This window comes from Nicotiana tomentosiformis, chromosome 1 (assembly GCF_000390325.3).
Source record: "Nicotiana tomentosiformis chromosome 1, ASM39032v3, whole genome shotgun sequence".
NCBI classification, from domain to species: Eukaryota; Viridiplantae; Streptophyta; class Magnoliopsida; order Solanales; family Solanaceae; genus Nicotiana; species Nicotiana tomentosiformis.
The window spans coordinates 146,753,135-146,773,626 of NC_090812.1; the positions used below are offsets into that span (position 1 = coordinate 146,753,135).

General features: G+C 38.9%; 2 protein-coding genes across 2 annotated transcripts; one reads left to right on the forward strand and one right to left on the reverse strand.

Annotated features, from left to right (window-relative positions):
- The first annotated feature begins 8,509 nt into the window (after nt 1–8,509).
- LOC138891483 (uncharacterized) lies at nt 8,510–9,859 on the forward strand. Its single transcript, XM_070174787.1, has 2 exons — nt 8,510–8,644; nt 9,524–9,859. Exons 1-2 carry the CDS (start codon nt 8,510–8,512, stop codon nt 9,857–9,859), a joined length of 471 nt encoding a protein of 156 aa, XP_070030888.1.
- A 9,290-nt stretch (nt 9,860–19,149) lies between these two features.
- On the reverse strand, nt 19,150–19,515 carry LOC138891484 (uncharacterized). The gene has a single exon (XM_070174790.1). The coding sequence runs from the start codon at nt 19,513–19,515 to the stop codon at nt 19,150–19,152; it is 366 nt and encodes a 121-aa protein (XP_070030891.1).
- Between the last annotated feature and the right edge of the window lie 977 nt (nt 19,516–20,492).

Here is a 20,492-nt window from a genome sequence, read left to right on the forward strand (position 1 = left end):
GTTTAGGAATTAAACACTATGAGTTTAACCTTTAAAATTTTAATATTAAACTTGTTATATTTTTAAAATTATGGGTTCAAATATTATTTACGAAAGTACGATGGTGGAGGGTGATACTGTGCAATTTTGTTGATTTCATTACTCTTTACTTTGATATTGAAATGTGAGCTTGATTTTATGGCTTCATTATCTACTTTTGAATGATTGTTCGGAGTTGTTGTCACTTTACGCTATGTTTTCGCTTTAAGCCCCTTTACTTGCGTACTTGTTATTCTTTTAGTTGTTGTTATCTAGTCTTTATACTTGACACTTTACTTGTTATTTCGTTACTTCTTAATATATAACTGCATAGGTTTATCGTAGATGTCTTGTCTTAGCATCATCACCATATCATCGGAGTTAGGCTCAACACTTGCTGAGTACATTGGGTCAGTTGTACTCATACTAAATTTCTGCACTTCTTGTGCATATCCAGTTTTTCGGTACCAACAGAGTCCCAAGAGGTGCTTAGCAAATATCGAGCAGGTGATCCGAGGTAGAGCTGCGTTTCATTCACCTGCCTTGTGTCATCTTCTTACTTCTATTGTATTGTTTCCATTCTTTGGACAATGTTATTTTTTTTAAAACAATATATGTAGTAAACTCTAGAAGCTCATGTACTTGTGATTCCACATCTTGGGATGGTTTCCATTAGATATGGATTTTAGACTTATTATGTTTATCTCAGAATGACTTTTACTTATGTTATTATTCTATAGTCAGCCATTCATTGCAGTGCATCATATTTATCTATTGTGTGTTGACTTGTCAAACAAGTAGTGTTAGGCGTCATCACGATTCTGATTGGTTGGGATTTTGACGTGACATTTTGGGATTGCTTATCATATTTTCCTATTTATATTGACTCATTTATGATATTTCATGAGACTTTGTAGGCTTTTTTTGTTTTGTTGATTGGTATGTTGGTTGGTTCGCTTTAGCAGATTGTATTAGATGACGTCACGATTTTGATGGATTTTGAATCATTACACATCCCTTATTTTAATTTCAATTGTAATAATTCTTTTAACCTATTTAATATTAATATATAAAGATTATAATAGCAATAACAATGACATAAGCCTTGATATTTAGTTACCAACTTGGAACTTGGTCACAGCTAATGATACTCTTTTTCTTAGGGTGGAATCTATTATGTTTAATTTTATTTCATAGTAGCCACTACAATCAGCGAAAAGAATGGTTCACGAAAGTCTATTAAAATAGCCTGTCGAAGTTTAGTCACATGCTTTTGTATAATGGGGATTGGTGGAAACATTATTATAATAGTCTTTTTGTTTCTGTTACCTAAACAGGAAAAATTCTGTCCGTGATGTATTTGCTTTGTAGGTATGGATTTTTCTATTGCAACAAGTCATATTTTATACTGGAAATTCCGTCTTGATAGATCTTTTTCGAATTACCGTTTATATTTTGATTATATTAAAAAAATTCTGACAGCATACTTCAAATTCTGACAACGTGCTTCAAAATTCTGGTGTCATTCTATAAATTCTGGCAGTATACTTTAAAATTTTGGCAGCGTCTTTAAAATTGTGGTTGAGTACATTAAAATTCTAGCAACTTGCTTTAACATTTTGACAACATACTTTAAAATTCTGGCAGTAAATGATTTTAATTTTGCTTAATAAGATCAAAATATAAACCATGGCAATAAATGATCCTATTTTGCGAAAATCTTCCAATTTTGTAAGATTTTATTCACGTTAAGAAGGCCTATGTGCACATTGCACAAAACTAAATCTTATAGAATTCATAGATAGCCACTTTCAGCCTATGTAAATATAATAATAATTATTATTATGGAGTTTTACTTTCTACAGGTAAAATTGCAGGTCATCGTTATGGAATTTTATTTGTAAAATTCAAAAATTCATGATAATGGTTATTTTTCATTTACAAAACTAAAAAAAAAAAATTGGTCCGCTGTGATTACAACTAAATCACGTGCTTGTTTTCCAAATTCGAAACTAGCCGATTTATGTTGTAATCAACCCAAATATCAAATAATAAAAGTATCTAAGTCACACTACTTAAATTCAGCTGAATCAAACGGGCGCTAAGTCATAAACTATTTTGCTATATATATGTGGCGCATGATGCATATACACACAACCTATAAATTAAAAATATTAAGTACTCGTTAAAGTGGCAATGTGATATAAGCTTGCAACTTTGCAAAAAAGAGCAAATTTTCTATTAGTAATAAATTATGCACGACCCCCCCCCCCAATGTTTTCCTTGTCAACATTGTACATAGTACTAAATAAGCTTCAACTCATGGTTTAGAGTCGACAGCCAGCCATCGCTCCTCTCTCTCTCACACACTGTGATATTTTACATTCTTGAATGGCCCCATTCGAGAACAATTGGCTGGTAACAAAATTATCAACGTTTGACATTCCTTATTTCTATTTAATAACGTATGAATAGTTCCTTGAGGTTGATTAAGAGATTGTTGAATTTTTGCCTTGGAATAGAAATAAATGGAAGAAAAGGTGTTGATATTGGTACAATCTGATCCATTATCAAAGAGTAATGCTGACCCTGACGGATCATTCCTTTTTTCGATATACGAAATAGGGGATTTCACTAAGTTGATTCTTAGGAAATGTCGAATCAAACCATTTGTCCTTATTTCAACAAAAGAAGCAGAGGCTTCTTCGCAAGAACTTTTTTTGTCTTGGTTCCAATTTAATACTAAACAAGTCTGAACTAATTGAATACTTGTGTCAGAAATTCCTCGAATCGGTTTGCCATTTCTATAAAGGATATAATTGACAATTCGAAGTTGCACATTATTCCTTTTCTGCAATGGATCCGGTGGAAAAAGGGTTGCTAAATTTATACCCTCCGTTATTTTATATGTGACGACAGTTCGAACTAAAACAAAAAGCTTTTTCTTGCTCCACACACAAAATAGAAAAAAGAAAAAAAAGAGAGAGGACACTACAGCTTAGTAGTCCTGTTCAAAATGTAAAATTGCAAAACTCAACTTAATTAAAACAAAGGAAGAATGCTAGATTTAATTATTTTTATTTATATTAATGAAACATTATGATTATCTTTTTATACTTATTGAGGTTAGGTTGATGTGACGACACGATAGATCATTTTGAGTACTAGCCTTTATTTCTATAATTCGAGACCTCTCATAACTTCATTTGATGTTATATGACTTGCGTGCATGGTCCGTGTCATTTTTCGGAAAGCTTTTATGTGAAATTTTGAAGAAAACGTATTTTTTGACTTAAATTGAGGTTAAGGTTGACCATGGACAATATTTTTGGTAAACGACCTCGCATAAGTATTTTGACGATTCCGGTAGGTTTGTACGATATTTTTGGACTTGTACGCGTGTTTGGTCGGGGTCCCTAGTGACCCGAGCGCATTTCAGCGCATTATGTGAAAAGTTAGAAAAATGAGTTTTAAACTTGAAATTCTTGAGTTTTGATGATCGATTTTTGATATTTGATGTTATTTTAATAATTTGAGTTAGCGATTGAGTTGGTATGATGTTATTATACTTGTGGGAATGTTTGAATTGGAGCCCGACGGACTCGGATGAGTTTCAGATGTGTTTGAAGTATTGTTGAACTACTGTTGGGAAATCTAGTACATCATGTTTGTAGGTCTCACAATTACGATGACATGTTCGCAATTGCGAGCCCCGCTTTTACGAAGTTGGGCTCACAAATGCGATGCCTGGGGAGGGACTGTGATATTCGCAAATGCAATGCATATGTCACAAATACGAGATGGGGGTCTTCACTTTTGCGATGGGACGGTCGAAAATGCGACTGGAAGCTGGGTTGGACGGTCTTCGCAATTGCGAAGGCTGTCTCGGTTTTGCGAGTAAGGGCTCATCGCAAATGTGATCATTTTGTTGCAAATGCAATATCATAGGGGCTGGGTAGTTGCTCGCTTTTGCGAACAATGGTTAGCTTTTGCGAACATCGTAATTGCGAATTACAGTTCGCAATTGCGACGTCTGCAGCTGGATAAAAGTTGGAAAAACAAGACTTAACTTATTTTACACCATTTTCAATCCTAAGCTCTCTAGAGGCGATTTTTGAAGAGGATTGTCTTCCTAAATTTATTGGTAAGGAACTTTACCTAGTTTTCAATCTATTTCAATTACTTTTCCATGAATTTTAACATCAAATCTATGGATTTTAAGGTAGAGATTAGGAGTTTTGGATAGAATTTAGAAATTTTATAAAATTAAGATTTAGACTTCAAATTGAGGTCGAATTTCGAAATAAATCTCATAAATGGGCTCGTGAGTGAATGCGTAATCGGGATTTGTTCCGAAACTCAGATTTCAACCAATCATACCCGGGATTGACTTTTGTTAACTTTTTCACATATGATTAAAATTGAACCTTTTTCTATCGTGTGAATTTTCTAAAGCTTGTTTTAAATTGTTTGAATAATAATTGGCAAGATTCAGTTAGTTTGGAGGCTTGTTCTGAAGGAAAAGCCTTGATTGATTGTTAAATTGATCTGAAAAGAGGCAAGTGTCTTGATTAACATATATTTGAGGAAAATAAGGTATAATTGAGTCTATTTGCTATGTGAATTATGTGTTGGGGGTGGCGTATATGAAAGGCGGCGAGTGTATATGATCGGTCCATGTGATAAGCATGCCGGTAAAATTTGCCTTATTTGTACCATGTTAATTTGCTTATTGTGTCTTCCATGCGTTAGTTAGATTGTCAATTCTTTGATTACTCGCTTTAAAGTTACTTCTTATATAGAATTGTTGTGATGTATTTTTTTTTTTTTTTGTAAAAATAGTTGACTAGTTGTTGGTTCTAATTCCAGAAAGATTCTCAAATGACTAGTAGAGTTCAATAATATTCTTGAAGTTGAATTTGCATCCCACCTTGTTTGGTATTGTGTAATTGTGATTTCTTGGTAAGGAAGAGTAAAAAGTACGAATGGAGTTGTCGTACCTTGTTTACATATTGATATCTTGGCTTGAGTGAAAGTGAGGCTAAATCACGAAGGGTGATACCGTGCACTTGCATTTATGATATATGGTGATAATGAGAGTAAAAGCACGAAGGATGAGGTCGTGCACTTGTATTTATGATATATGGTGATAATGAGAGTAAAAGTACGAAGGATGAGGTTGTGCACTTGCATTTATGATATATGGTGATAATGAGAGTAAAAGCACAAAGGGTGATGTCGTGCAATTTGTTGACTTTATTGCTTTGACTTGATATTTGAAATGTGAACTTGACTTGATGGTTTTAGTGCTTATTTTGAAAGAGGTTTACTTGGTGATTCTTATTGTTGGCTTGTTGAACCTTTGTACATGTCCCCACCTTGTTGTTACTTTTGATGCTTTATTGTTTTCTGTTGCTTTATGTATATAACTACACAGATTTTTAGTAAGTGTATTATCTTAGCCTTATCATTACCTTATCGGGGTTAGGCTCGACACTTACTGAGTACATTGGGTCGGTTGTACTCATACTACACTTCTGTATTTCTTATGTAGATTTTGACATTGGTACCCGCGAGTTACGAGAGATACTTAGCGGATACCAGATAGTGATTAGAGGTAGAGTTGCATCCCGTTCGCAGGCCTTAAGAGTCAATTTCCTATTTTCGTTATACTATTTCTATTTTGTTTCGGTCAGTGTTATATTTCTTTTAGAACCTTATATTATTTGAATTTTGATCCTCATGTACTTTTGACACCAAATCTTGGGTTGGTTTACATTAGTTATTAGTTTTATAACTTATTATGTTATCACATAGTCGTTTTTATGTTATGTTATTTGTTTAGCTGTTAGATATTTATTGATTTTCTTTTCGTATTATTTCTTGGGTTGGCTTGCCTAGCGAGCGATGCTAGGTGCCATCATGACCCCGATTGATTGGGATTTTGGGTCGTGACAAGTTGGTATCAGAGCACTACGTTGCCTAGGTCTCACGAGTCATGAGCAAGTTTAGTAGAGTCTTGAGGATCTGTACGGAGAAGTCTGTACTTATCTTCTAGAGGCTATAAGGCTTTAGGAAATTTCACCTTCTTTCTTTCTCTATTGTGCGAATTAATTCTATCATTGAGTTTGAATCATTTTATTCTTATTCTCTCACAGATGGTGAGTACACGTACTACATTAGTAGCTGATAAGGAGTCGGAGTCCTAGGCTACAACCACTACTAGGGCTAGAGGTCTGGGCCGAGGTAGAGCCAGAGGTAGAGCTCTGTCTAGAGCATGCGCGACAATACCTGTTGTCAAGCCTCAGATCGAGCAGGAGGAGGAGATCCCTATTCTGGTCATGCCAGTAGGATAAGCTCAGGTCCTAGAAGGGTTTATTGCTACCCCAGTACTTTAGGACGCCCTATTCTGCCTGGTTGGCCTTATGGAGAGTGTGGCCCAGACCGGTGTGTTCCCTACGGCATCAGTCGTCTATCAGGCTACGGGAGGGGCCTAGACTACCGCTACTCACACTCTAGAGCAGATAGCTCATGGGTACCAGACTCTGGCAGTTCCACCAGTTGGAGCATTTCAGCTTGTTATTGCTACACAGTCCGGGAAGGGACCCACGATATCGTCCGAGGCGCGGAAGAAGTTGGACAAGTTCACCAAGTTATTTCCCACTCGCTTTGGTGGTACACCTTCCAAGGACCCCTAGGATTTCTTGAACCATTTCTATGAGGTATTGCATAACATAGATATAGTGAAGTCCAATGGAGTTGACTTCGTAATGTTTCAGATGCATGGCTTTGCCAAGAAGTTGTGCCAGGAGTATGTTCGGTGTAGAACATCAGGCGCACCTCCTCTCACTTGGGCTCAGTTCTCACATTTATTCTTGGAGAAGTTCATCCCCTTCACTCATAGAGAGGCCTTCCACAGCCAATTTGAGCGACTCCAGCAGGGTAACATGACCGTTACTCAGTATCAGACCAGATTCTTTGATTTATCCTGCTATGTAGTTATCATAATCCATATATATATATATATATATATATATATATATATATATATATATATATATATATATATAGAGAGAGAGAGAGAGAGAGAGAGATCGAGTGCGAAGGTTTATATATGGCCTTACTTATGGCATCATGCTATAGATGGCTGGAGAGACCGAGAATGATTTTTCTTTTACTCGGGTGTGGAGTTTGCTAGGCGGATCGAGAGGATTCGTGGCCAGTGTAGAGAGGCGACATTTGAGAAAGGTTCTCGTTAATTTGGTGGTTTTAGTGGTGCCCCGTCTGAAGGCATGATTATTTTGGTAGAGTACATCCTATCAGGACAGTTCAGTCAGCGCTTCAGGTATCATATGGTGCCTTAGGCCGCCACAGTTCTTATGGACCTCGTCCCGAGCAGCTACCATACAATGCACCTTCAGCTCCGATTACTGCACCTCCGATTCAGAGTCATCACGGTGGTTAATCAGGTTGAGAGAGTTAGTTCCAAGGTCAGAAGTTACATTAGCTGGGGGCTTGTTGTACTTGTGGTGTCCCGAGGCACGACGCGAGGTTTTGCGCTAGGTCACAGAGTAGCTTGCCACAACAGGGTACTCATGCCATGATTTCAGCATCGGTTTCTTCGTCACCTGCCCAGTCGGCTAGGGGTAGGGGTCAGACAGCTAGAGTTGGAGGTCAGCCAATAAGAGGTCGTCTGAGAGGTGAAGGTCAGATAAGCGGGGCTCAGCCTCGTTGCTATGCATATCCGGGTAGACTTGAGGTAGAGTTGTTTGATGCAGTCATCAGAGGTATTGTTCCGATTTTCCATATAGATGTATCAATTTTATTTGACGCGGGCTCACTTATTCGTATATGCCGTCTTATTTTGCTTCATATTTGGATATGTCTTGTGATTCTTTGAGTACTCCTGTTTATGTGTCTAAGTTCGTTGGGGACTCTATTATGGTAGACCATATCTATCACTATTGTTTGGTCACTATTGGGAGATATGAGATTAGGGTTGAGCCTCTGTTACTTAATATGATGGATTTTGATGTGGTTTTGGGCATGGATTGGTTGTCACTGTGTCACACTATTTTGGATTGTCATGCCAAGACTGTGACGTTAGCCATGCGGGGTTGCCTAGGGTGGAGTAGAGAGGGACTCTTGGTCACTCCACTAGTAGGGTCATTTCATATGTGAAGGTCGATGTATGATCGATAATGGGTGTTTGGCGTATTTGGCTAATATCCATGATTCTAGTGCTGAGGTGCCTTCTATGTATTGAGTTCCAGTGGTGAGAGAGTTCCCAGAGGTGTTTCGTACAGACTTTCCCGGTATGCCACCCGACAGAGATATCATCTTTTGCATTTACTTGGTTACGGGCACTCAACCTATTTATATTCCACCACAACGTATGGCTCTAGTTGAGTTGAAATAATTGAAGGAATAGTTGCGAGATTTACTTGACAATAGATTCATTAGACCTAGTGTCTCACCTCGGGGTGCACCGATGTTGTTTGTGAAGAAGAAAGACGGATTGATGATGGTGTGCATAGATTATCAGCAGCTGAACAAGGTCACTATTAAGAACAAGTACATGTTGCCGATGATTGATGCCTTATTTGACCAGCTTCGGGGTGCCAAGGTATTTTCCAAGATTGATTTGAGATCTAGCTACCATCAGGTGAAGATTAGGGCATCGAATGTTCTTAAGACATCTTTTCGGACTCGATATTATCACTATGAGTTCTTAGTGATGTCATTTGTCTTAACCAATGCCCCGGCAACCTTTATGGATTTGATGGATCGGGTGTTCAAGCCTTATATGGATTCTTTCATGATCGTCTTCAGTAATGATATTTTGGTTTACTCCTGCAGTTGAGATGAGCATGAGCAGCACCTACGGATTGTACTTCAGACTTTGAGGATCGTCGGTTATATGCTAAGTTTTTGAAGTGTGAGTTCTGGTTACAATTTGTTGCCTTTTTGGGCCATGTCGTGTGTTCCGAGGGTATCAAAGTGGATCCTATGAAGATTGAGCCAGTTTAGATCTGGCCTAGACCTACATCAGCTACATTATCGCCGGTTCGAAGAGGTGTTTTCATCTATCTTATCCCCATTGACCAAGCTGACTCAGAAGGGTTTTCTTTTCAGATGGACTGGCCAGTGTGAGGTGAGCTTTTAGAAGCTTACAACTTCATTGACGACAACCCTAATATTGGTGTTGCCTATAGGTTCGGGATCGTATACCATGTATTGTGATGCATCGCATATTGGGCTTGGTGCGGTATTGATGCAGGACGGTAGGGTGATTGCCTACGCGTCTCGTTAGTTGAACGTTCATGAGAATAATTACACTGTACATGATTTAGAGTTGAAAACCATTGTTCACGCGCTGAAGATTTGAAGGCAATATCACTACGGCGTTCCGTGTGAGGTCTATACCGACCATCGGAGTCTCCAGCACTTGTTCAAGTAGAAGGGCCTTAATTTACGACAACGGAGATGGTTAGAGTTACTGAAGGACTACGATATCACCATACTATATCATCCGGGGAAGGTCAGTGTAGTGGCTGATGCATTGAGTAGGAAGGCAGAGAGTATAGGCAGTTTGGCATATTTATCGGCAGTGGAGAGACCACTATCCATGGATGTTCATGTCTTGGCTAATCAGTTCGTGAGGTTGGATGTTTCGGATCCTAGCGGGGTTCTTGCTTGTGTTGTGGCACAATCATTGTTGTTGGAGTGTATTAAGGCTCGCCAGTTTGATGATGCTCACTTATTGGTGTTGAAAGACACGGTGCAGCAGGGTGGTGCTATGGAGGTTATGATTGGAGATGATGGTATTATGCGGCTTTAAGACCAGATTTGTGTTCCAAATGTCGATGGGTTGAGGGAGTTAAACCTTCAAGAGGATCATAGTTCACGCTAGGGGTATACAAACCGAACCGAAAAATTGCACCAAACCAAAAATTTAAATCAAACTGATTAAAAAACCCGATTGGTTTGGTTTGATTTGGTTTGGTATTGAGTAAAAAAACCCGAACTAACCCGACATATAAATATATAATTTTTATATATACTTTTAATATTTTATATAGAATTTTCTTTAAAAAATCTGTAGAAATATTTAGGATTCTCTTGCGGGATATAACTTTTAATAGAATATGAAGTGCTCCATATTTATTGACCTTAAATAATGGGTTGTATGATCCATTTCTTATCAAGTATTACTAAAATGCATCTATCTCTTTATTTTTCCATATTCATATTATATGTTAAGATCTATTAAAATCTTATATCTTTTTCGAATGTGAAGTGATTACTAATATTTAAGTATCATATTAATTTTTATGTTTAATTACTAAATTTGGTTAACTTGAAAGTGTATATCAACGAAAAATTATTGTCAGACGACTAAAAAAATAACTATTACTATGTGTTACTAATAGAATTCTCTCATATGAATATTTTAATCGATAATATGTTTGTCAATTTTTTATATTTTTACTAAATATATATTTACTAAATATGTAAGTAACAGAAACCCGAAAACCCGAAAAACTTGACAAAACCGAACCAATCGAAACCGTTATAGTTGGTTTAGTTTGGTTTTGATAAAAACCAAACTAACCCGGCCCATGTACACACTTAGTTCGCGCTATTCCATTCATTCAGATGTCATGAAGATGTACCGAGGGAGTTGATCCTTGAGGAGGCTTACAATTCGCGCTATTCCATTCACCTAGGTGTCATGAAGATGTACCGTGACATGAAACATCACTTTTGGTGGCGGAGAATGGAAAACGATATTGTCAGTTATGTCTCTTTGTGTTTGAATTGTCAACAGTTGAAGTATGAGCATCAAAAATCGGGTGGGTTGACTCGGAGATTGGAGAAATAGGAGTGGAAGTGGGAGCACATCATTATGGATTTCGTGGTAGGCTTACCACGAACCTTGAGGAAATAGAACACAGTTTGGGTTATTTTGGACCAGTTGACTAAGTCCGGGCACTTCATTCCAATTATGACTTCCTATTCTTCAGAGCGGTTGACTCAGATTTACATCTGGGAGATTATCCGTCTACATTGCGTGCCCATTTTAATTATTTTTGAACAAGGCACGCATTTCACATCACATTCTTTGAGAGCTGTGCACCGTGACTTGGTTATGTGAGTCGAGCTGAGTACCACATTTCATGTTTAGACGGATGGACAGTCCGGGCTTACTATTTAGATTTTGGATGACATGTTGCAGGCATGCCCTATGGATTTCGGGGGTCAGTGGGACCAATTTTCACATCTAGTAGAGTTTGCCTACAATAACAGTTATTAGTCGAGTATCCAGATGGCTCCATATGAGGCCTTATATAGGAGGCAATGTCGTTCTCCTGTTGGTTGGTTTGATCCCGAAGAGGCTAGATTGTTGGGCACCGATTTGGTCCGTGATGCTTTGGAGAAGGTTAAGGTGATTCAGGAGCGACTTGGTACAACTTAGTCTAGAAAAAAGGGTTATGCAGACTGGAAGGTTCGAGATGTGGCCTACATGGCGGGTAAGAAGGTTCTTCTCCTAATGTCGCCTATGAAGGGCGTGATGCAGTTTGGGAAGAAGGGCAAGTTGAGCCCGAGGTTTATTGGCCCGTTTGAGATCTTGGAGAGATTTGGGAAGGTTGCTTATAGGCTTGTATTGATTCCTAGCCTTGCAGGGATACATCCGGTATTTTACGTCTTCATGCTTCAGAAGTACAATGAGGATAGTTCACATGTTTTAGACTTCATCACGGTGCAACTTGATGAGAATTTGACCTTTGAGGAAGAGCTAGTGGCTATTATAGATGGCAAGTTTGAAAGTTGAGATCCAAGAGTTTTCATTCTATGAAAGTTCATTGGAGAGGTCAGCCGATTAAGGAGGCTACGTGGGAGTCCAAGTCTGATATGTAGAGACTGTTTTACCAGTCCAGGTACCTTTTATTTCCGTTCGAGGATGAATATTTCTTTTAGAAGTGGAGAATGTGATGACCTGATAGGTCATTTTGAGTACTAGCCTTTATTTCTGTGTTCTGTGACCTTTCATAGCTTCATTTGATGTTATATGACTTGCGTGTATAGTCCGTGTCATTTTTCGAAAAGCTTTTATGTGAAATTTTTGGTAAAAGACATCAGATCGGTGTTTTGACGATTCCAGTAAGTTCGTACGATTTTTTTGGACTAGTACGCATGTTTAGTTAGGATGCTATGTGACCCGAGCGCGTTTCAAAAAATTATGTGAAAAGTTGGAAAAATGAGTTTCAAACCTGAAATTCTTGAGTTTTGATGATCGATTCTTGATATTTGATGTTATTTTAGTGATTTGAGTTAGTGAGAAACTTTGTATGATGTTATTATACTTGCGTGAATGTTCGGATAGGAGCCTAGGGGGCTCTGATGAGTTTCGTATGTGTTTGGAGTATTGTTGAATTGTTGTTGGGAAATATGGTGCATCAGGTATGTAGGTCTCGCAATTGCGATGACCTGTTTGCAATTGCGAGCCCCGCTTTTGCGATGCTGGGCTCGCAAATGCGATGTATGGGGAGGGGATGTGATCTTCGCAAATGCGAAGTGTATGTTGAAAATACGAGATAGGGGTCTTTGCTTTTGTGATGGGAAGGTCGCAAATGCGACTGGAAGTTGGGCTAAACAATCTTCGCAATTGCAAAGGCTGTCTCGCTTTTGAGAGTAATGGCACATCACAAATGCAACCATTTTGTCGCAATTGTGATATCAGAGGGGCTGGGCAGCTGTTCGCTTTTGCGAACAATAGTTCACTTTCGCGAACATCGCAATTGCGAAAAATAGTTCGCAATTGCGACGTCTACATCTGGGTAAAAGTTGGAAAAATGGGACTTACCTTATTTTACACCATTTTTCAATTCTAAACTCTCTAGAGGAGATTTTTGAAGAGGATTGTCTTCCCAAATTCATTGACAAGCAACTTTAACTAGTTTTCAATCAATTTCAATTACTTTTCCCTGAATTTTAACATCAAATATATGAATTTTAAGGTATAAATTAAGGGGTTTGGGTAGAATTTAGGAATTTTATAAAATTGAGATTTAGATCTCAAATTGAAGTCGGATTTTGAAACAAATCACATAACCGGGATCGGGGGTGAATAAAAAATCGGGATTCGGTCTGAATCTCGAATTTCGACCAAGCGGGCCCGGGTTAACTTTTGTTGACCTTTTCAAATATGATTAAAATTGAACCTTTTTCATTCGTGAAAAATTTCTAAAGCTTGTTTTGAATTGTTTGAACGATAAATGGCTAGATTCGGTTCGTTTGGAGGCTTGTTCAAAAGAAAATGCTGTGGTTGATTGTTGACTAATTCCGGAAAGAGGTAAGTGTCTTTATTAACATTGATTTGAGAGAAATAAGGTAGGATTGAGTCTATTTTCTATGTGAATTATGTGTTAGAGGTGGTATATATGCAAGGTGACGAGTATATATGCGGGGGCCTTGGGATAAGCATGCGGGTGAAATTTGCCTTATTTGTACCATATTAATTTGTTCATTGTGTCTTCCATGTCTTAGATAGATTGTCAATTATTTGATTACTCACTTTTAAGTTACTTCTTATATAGAGATTGTTGTGATATTGGGTGTTGAAAACGTTAAAATTGTTAAGTGGTTGTTGGCTCTAATTGTGGAAAGATTCTGATATGACAAGTGGAATTCGACTCTATTGTTGAAGTTGAATTTGTTTTCCACCTTGCTTGATATTGTGTTGTTGTGATTGCTTGGTGAGGAAGAGCGAAAAGCACAAAGGTTATTGACGTGCCTTGTTTGCATATTGATATCTTTTCTTGAGTGAATGTGGGGCTAAAGCACGAAGGGTGATGTCGTGCACATACTTATTTACACTACATGGTGAGGATAATGGTATAAGCACGAAGGGTGAGGCCGTGCACTTGCATTTATGATATATGATGAGGATGAGAGTAAAAGCACGAAGGGTGATGCCGTGCAATTTGTTGACTTTATTGCTTTGACTTGATATTTGAAATATGGACTTGACTTAATGATTTCGGTGCTTATTTTGAAAGAGGTTTACTTAGTGATTCTTACTTATTGTTCCATTTGTTGCCCCTTTCTACATGTCCACACCCCTTGCTTTTGATGCTTTATTGTTCTTTTGTTGCTTTATGTATATAACTGCACGGGTTTTTAGTGGGTGTTTTGTCTTAGCCACGTCATTACCTTGTCCAGGTTAGGCTTGACACTTACTGAGTACATTGGGTTGGTTATAGTCATACTACACTTCTGCACTTCTTGTGTAGATTTTGATATTGGTATAAGCGGAGTCCCGAGAGGTACTTAGCGGATACGAGACAGTGATTCGAGGTAGATGATTACGCCCAACTATGCCTTATAAAAAGGGCTAAGCGGTTGTTGCAAATATAATCCGCTTTATAAGTCCAGAGTTGAATCTCACAGGGAATTAACGTACTAATCACAACTTTTAGTTTAGCAAGAATCCACGTAATCAACTTTCAAAAATATTGAATAATGAATTGAATGTTACTGACTAACTAACAACAAGGTAATTGAAAAGTTGTAAATTTTCTTTTTACTACTGACAAAGCGAATATTGTAGACAAGATTGGAAAGGTCTAGGGTTATGATTTCCCCTCTTATCGGAATCCTCTCTGTTGCGTCTCCTATAAATTCGCCTAGATACTCTCTACCGATCGTGAGCACTTTAGTTTTCGTAATTTTCTTCCGAGAAAATACAACAATTTACTAAACGTATTCTTCCGAACTACTATAGCTAGCACTAGTTTACCGCTCAATGCAATCGCACCAAGGTTTCGTTATTCCTAATCCTACCTTTAAACCCTCCGTATTGATCCCTTATATATGTTAGGAGTGATGTTGTCAATAACTACCTAAATATGTACCCTTTTCCAAGTAATACACACTAAATAGGTATAGCCGATTGAGGGTCCTTCAATCAACCACAATAATCACGTATTTGAACATGTAGGGAAAATTCAATGGCAAATTTATATTAAATGCAACAAAGATTCATCCTCCAAGAGGTTCCATCAAACCATAGAATGAAGAGTTTAGCTACTCATAATTGTTTTAACAATCACAACATAAGAATTCATCATCAATGATAAAAAAAGGGAGAAAGAAAGATAAAAACTCATTTCCGAATCTTCCGTCTTGCTTCTTGCCTGTTCTTGCCTTCAAAATTCTTCTAAAAACCAAGATACACTCTTTTTGGGCGCGCTGGGCTTCATATAGGTCAAGGACAGTTGCCTCTGGAATTACAATTTTAGCCCTGGAATAATTTTTCTCGGAAGGACGTGCGCGGCCGCGCACCTGGGCAGGTGACCGCACATCTGGCTGCACACTTTGACCAGTTTCTGCCTGACTTGCGCGGCCCAGTGCGCGGCCCCGCACCTGGGTGATTTTATGCACTCTTCTTTGTTTTTCTTTTTAAATGCGCTAACCTCCTTCGATCCGCGAACAAACTCCCAATTTACTCCATAAGCCTTTACTTGGCCTTCAACGCTCCATATTATCTCAAAACACTCTTTAATAGCCCGAAATTGCTCCTGCAAAGCATAAAATACTCAATCAGAGCAATTTACTATCATTTAACGCTCAATCATCCGTGAAGTGCAGCCAATTTAGAATGCAAATAGTGGCCAAACTACATAGTTATAGCCTACTATCAATACCCCATACTTAAACCATTGCTCGTCCCCGAGCAAACAAACCACACTTTACATAGACACAACCTTACTAAGCGACTTTCCTAACTCATCATACCAAGAATATTTCAAATAGACCCAGCACAGTAGTGTAACATCTTCACCTCAAGAATTAACTCACAAACATCATGCATTATTCACAACTTACTCACTTACTCTAACACAGAGGTCAAAAATTATCTTTCCTTCATAAATCAAGTGCCCTCCCACAACAAAAGAAAATCGTTCAACAATTAATAAAGTTCATGAACAATTAAGAACTTCAAGATAGATAGAATTCAGTCACTCTCAGTAACGACAATCATGTGCCACAAAAACATGCACCATAGGCTTGCCCGTAGTGTACTAATCTACTGATTGAGTTCATTCAGTCAAGGATCAAGTAGGACTTTTAACTGGTTGTAAAATAGGCTACGGGACGGGTAAGATACATTTAGATATAAGAGTGACTATACCTCCCTAAGCACTTTCATACATACACTTTAGCAGTCGAAACCCCATACTTATGTCAAACTATACTCCGTCTTCAAATCTATATACATTAACTCCCAAGTATTTAATCACACTTACATCAAGAGTCACCACTTATCAAGGAATTATTTTTTTTCCATAGCAATACAACTAGTTTGTTTTCTTTTCTTTCTTTTCAATTCAAGTGACTCTTACTTTTTCAAAACAATGCACATTTGTCTTTTTTCATTAGTTCCACTCAAAAGCCAAACCAGCCACCCCACACTTTAACTTTTACAAAGTTCATAACAATTCAAGTGCTCATGAGAGGTTAAAAGGTTCAAATAGATGGTTATAGGCTCAAAGGGTTTAACTACGATACATAACAATTAGGCGGGTAAAATATACATATCTGGCTCAACAAAGAAACGCCTATATCACTTCCAAGACTTAATAAAACTATTATTTCGCTTTGCAAACATACGGGGTAAGTTCTAGACATCAAACGCAATGCACAAAATACAACAAACCTCACACACACATGGCACATGACTCACTCAAGATTGGATCATCAAAACACTCTAGTCAAAGCACTTAAGCCAAGTTAAGAACATAAAATTTAAGGCACATATACAGGAGTCAATAACTGAGCCTAAGCGTCACACTACAACACTCGCTATTCTCAGGGCATAACGAAGTTGAGAGACCCTGTTTTCATTTCATCCCATAGCCCACGGGTTCCTACTTCTAAAAAATAATTAACTACACCCGGTTCAATCGAAACCCTTAGAAAGAAATCGCGGCCCAAAGAAAAACCAATGGGGAATTGATACACTACCAACAAAAGAAAATCTTTTTATCTTTTTATTTCCTCGACTTTAATCCCTCAAGAAACCCATTGAATGATATCCATCGTCGAGAAAAGTCGAAACTTTTGATTTTTTTTTTTTAAATTCAACTAACCAAAGAAATTAACACTAATCTACATTACTATATATATACAACATAAATACAAGATATCCCCCTACCCCACACTTAAATGGCGGCATGTCCCCATGTCACATAAAGAAAAATAAATGCAAGGTAAAGGAAACTTCCCTAATAGAGTCAGTCCTGGTCGGAGATAGTGCCGGGGTCGAGATGGCAAGCCCTTCCAGGTGCATGCAGCCATTCCATTACCCTCCTCTCATATTTTGCATTTTGGGTAGCAAGGGCATCCACTCTAGCTCCCAAGTCCGTGATAGAAGTAATCAACCCTGTCATTTCCTGCTCTAAGGCCGTCATTCTCGTGTCCCATCTGACAACAGATGTTTCCTCAGCAACCTGCGAGTGCAGGGGCGAATCAACCATAGCCTCAACATGCCCTTCATTACCCTCATTTGGAGCATCAGACTCATCACTATTTGCCTCAACGAGTGCAACATGATCCTTCCCAATTATCACTTTATCAGCCCGGAACTTCTGTTCTTTTTTTACTTTCCCATCCAAGTTCTTGTTTTCCGGTATACGTGCCGCACGTCATAATCTAGTGATTAAGGAAGGAAAGAGGAACCCATACTTTTTCACCGGACATCGAATAAACATTTCGTCGTGAATAACCTTAGCCGCATCAAAATCATAGCCATTGATAAAACAACAGATCAGTGCAGCCCGGGGACCATTCACCTCAGTGGTATTAGAAGAAGGCAACAAGTGGCTATTGATGACATAGAGCCAACACTTCCCTTCAAAGGTAAGCGATGCCAAATAAAACTTCCGCCCCTGCTTAATCCATACTACTTCCTTGTCGGGCACACATATTGTTCTGAAGAACAAATTCCACGAGGTTGGTTCTCTGCTATAAGTGTCATAATAATCCTCCGCTTTAGGATTTATCCCAAACACTAGCAACCGGTAAGCCTTCCTAATGGCCTCGATGGATGCATCCACACTCTTCTGTCGTACCGTGCAGACATGGTTCACATGTTCCAGGTAGTTCACGTAAAACTCCCGCACAATCATTAAATTGGCTTCATCAGGTTCTTCTAAGAATATACCCAGCCCGCGCCGAACCAATTCACGATACATATTGGGATAGTCATTTTGGAGGGACCCTATATCAATTCCCCTCTCCAGTATGGGTTTCTTGGGAGCCTTATGACCAAAATATTCCTGGGCCGCGCTTGATACAAACTTGGTACTATCATACTGGGGCACATTGGCCGAGGCCCGCGGCCGGGAGGAGCTTGCGTGACCACTGGAGGATGCACCTGTGGTTCTCTGTTTCTTGGATGACGTCATACTACCTGAAACAAATACCACTATCAGTGAAAGGCATGGTGTGTGAACCAAGAGTGGTTACTCAGACTTCACCAGCACACTTGGTCACAAAATTCCATTCTCGAACTAATTGTGGCATTTATACAAACACTTGATGCGCAAGTTTACCCGAACTCCCAAACACCAATTTTTATACCCCCAATTCAACCACAGATATACCAAAGTCGAATCTAACCCAACATGGTGAACTTCCACTATTACCTCAACATACAAACACGTATCGTTAAAAACAGAAAAACACAAAGAAATCTACTACGATACAAGAAAATAAAAACAGAGAAACTAAATTAAACTAAGACGAAAACAAAAACAATGGCACTTGCCTGAGGGAACTTGTGAGGATTTGGGTTGGGAAGTTATGGAAGAGGAGAGATGAGGGAAGGAGGTAGGGTTTGATTTTGAAATTGGGGGAAGGGGTAAGGGCTTGTCTGAAAATGCGCGGCCATATGCGCGGTCAGTGTGCGGCCGTGCACGTTTGAATTTTTTTTAATAAATATTGAGTTGCCTTCCAAGTAGCATTTGATTTAGCGTCGCGGCACAACAAATTACAATAAACCCATGGGTTGCCTCCCAAGAAGCGTCTGATTTAACGTCGCGACACGATTCGGGTTATCCCTTATCAAGGATCTTTCAAGTACAAGGTCGAGATCATTTTATCTTCCTCAACCATGCCTTGGTAATGTTTTAGCCTTTGCCCATTAACTTTGAACTCAAGAGATCCATCTTCCATTGTAATCTCGACGGCTCCAGTTGAGTGTATCTCTACCACACGAAATGGTCCTGACCATCTTGACTTCAACTTGCCCGGAAACAACCTCATTCTTGAATTGTATAGCAATACCATATCTCCAGGTTTAAAGTTCCGCTCAAGAATATTTTTGTCATGCATCCTCTTCATTCTCTCCTTATATAGTCTTGCGCTCTCAAAACCATGGTAGCGAAACTCATCAAGCTCGTGCAACTCAGTGACTCTACTTGTACCCATCTCTTATATGTCGAGATTCAACTGCCTCAATGCCCACCAAGCTCTATGCTCCAACTACACTGGTAAGTGACACGCCTTCCCAAATATTAATTTATACGGCAACATGCCAATCAGCATTTTGAAAGCGGTACGATAGGCCCAGAGTGCATCATCTAACTTTCTCGCCCAATCCGTTCTTGTAGCATTCACGGTCTTTGTCAAAACGCTCTTTATCTATCTGTTCAAAAGTTCCACTTGCCCACTTATTTGTGGGTGATATGGGGTGGCAACCTTGTGGCGTACCCATATTGTTCTAACAACTTTGCGAAGGCTCGGTTGCAGAAATGAGTGCCTCCATTACTGATGATTGCCCTTGGAGTGCCAAATCGGGTGAAGATGTTCTTTATCGAAAAAACAATGACCCCCTTTGCATCATTTGTAGGGAGCGCTGCAGCCTCTACCCATTTTGACACGTAGTCCACAGCTACGAGTATGTACTTGTTTCCATATGAGTTGATAAAAGGCCCTATGAAATCGATTCCCCATACATCAAACACTTCTACCTCCTGAATTGGGTTCATGCGCATCTCATGTCGGCGCATTCATCACAACCCTTCACCCAGAAGTGTGCATCTTTGAACAATGTCAGCCAGTAAAAGCCCGACTCCAACACTTTCGCAGCTGTCCTTACTTCCCCGAAATGGCCTCCATATGGGGATGCATGAAAAGCCTGCAAAATAGAAGATTAGTCTATCTCGGGGATACATCTCCGGATCATGCTATCAACACAAATCCTGAACAGATAGGGCTCATCCCAATAATACATGCGACAGTCACGAAAGAACTTTTTCTTTTGGACAGAGGAAAGGTCATAGGGGACAATACCACTTGCCAGGTAGTTTGCAATATCTGCATACCATGACGTTACCTCCAGGTTCGTAGCCAAACAGTTGTTCATCCGGCAAAGTCTCCACAATCTCTTCCGTCTCAACCTTTTT

Bases quoted from the DNA above. Each gene is read 5' to 3' on its own strand.
- LOC138891483 (XM_070174787.1), top strand. From the start codon at position 8,510: ATGTTGTTTGTGAAGAAGAAAGACGGATTGATGATGGTGTGCATAGAT. The intron at 8,645-9,523 runs GTATTTTCCAAG...GAGTTACTGAAG, and splicing joins ACCAGCTTCGGGGTGCCAAG to GACTACGATATCACCATACT.
- LOC138891484 (XM_070174790.1), bottom strand. From the start codon at position 19,515: ATGGGTACAAGTAGAGTCACTGAGTTGCACGAGCTTGATGAGTTTCGC.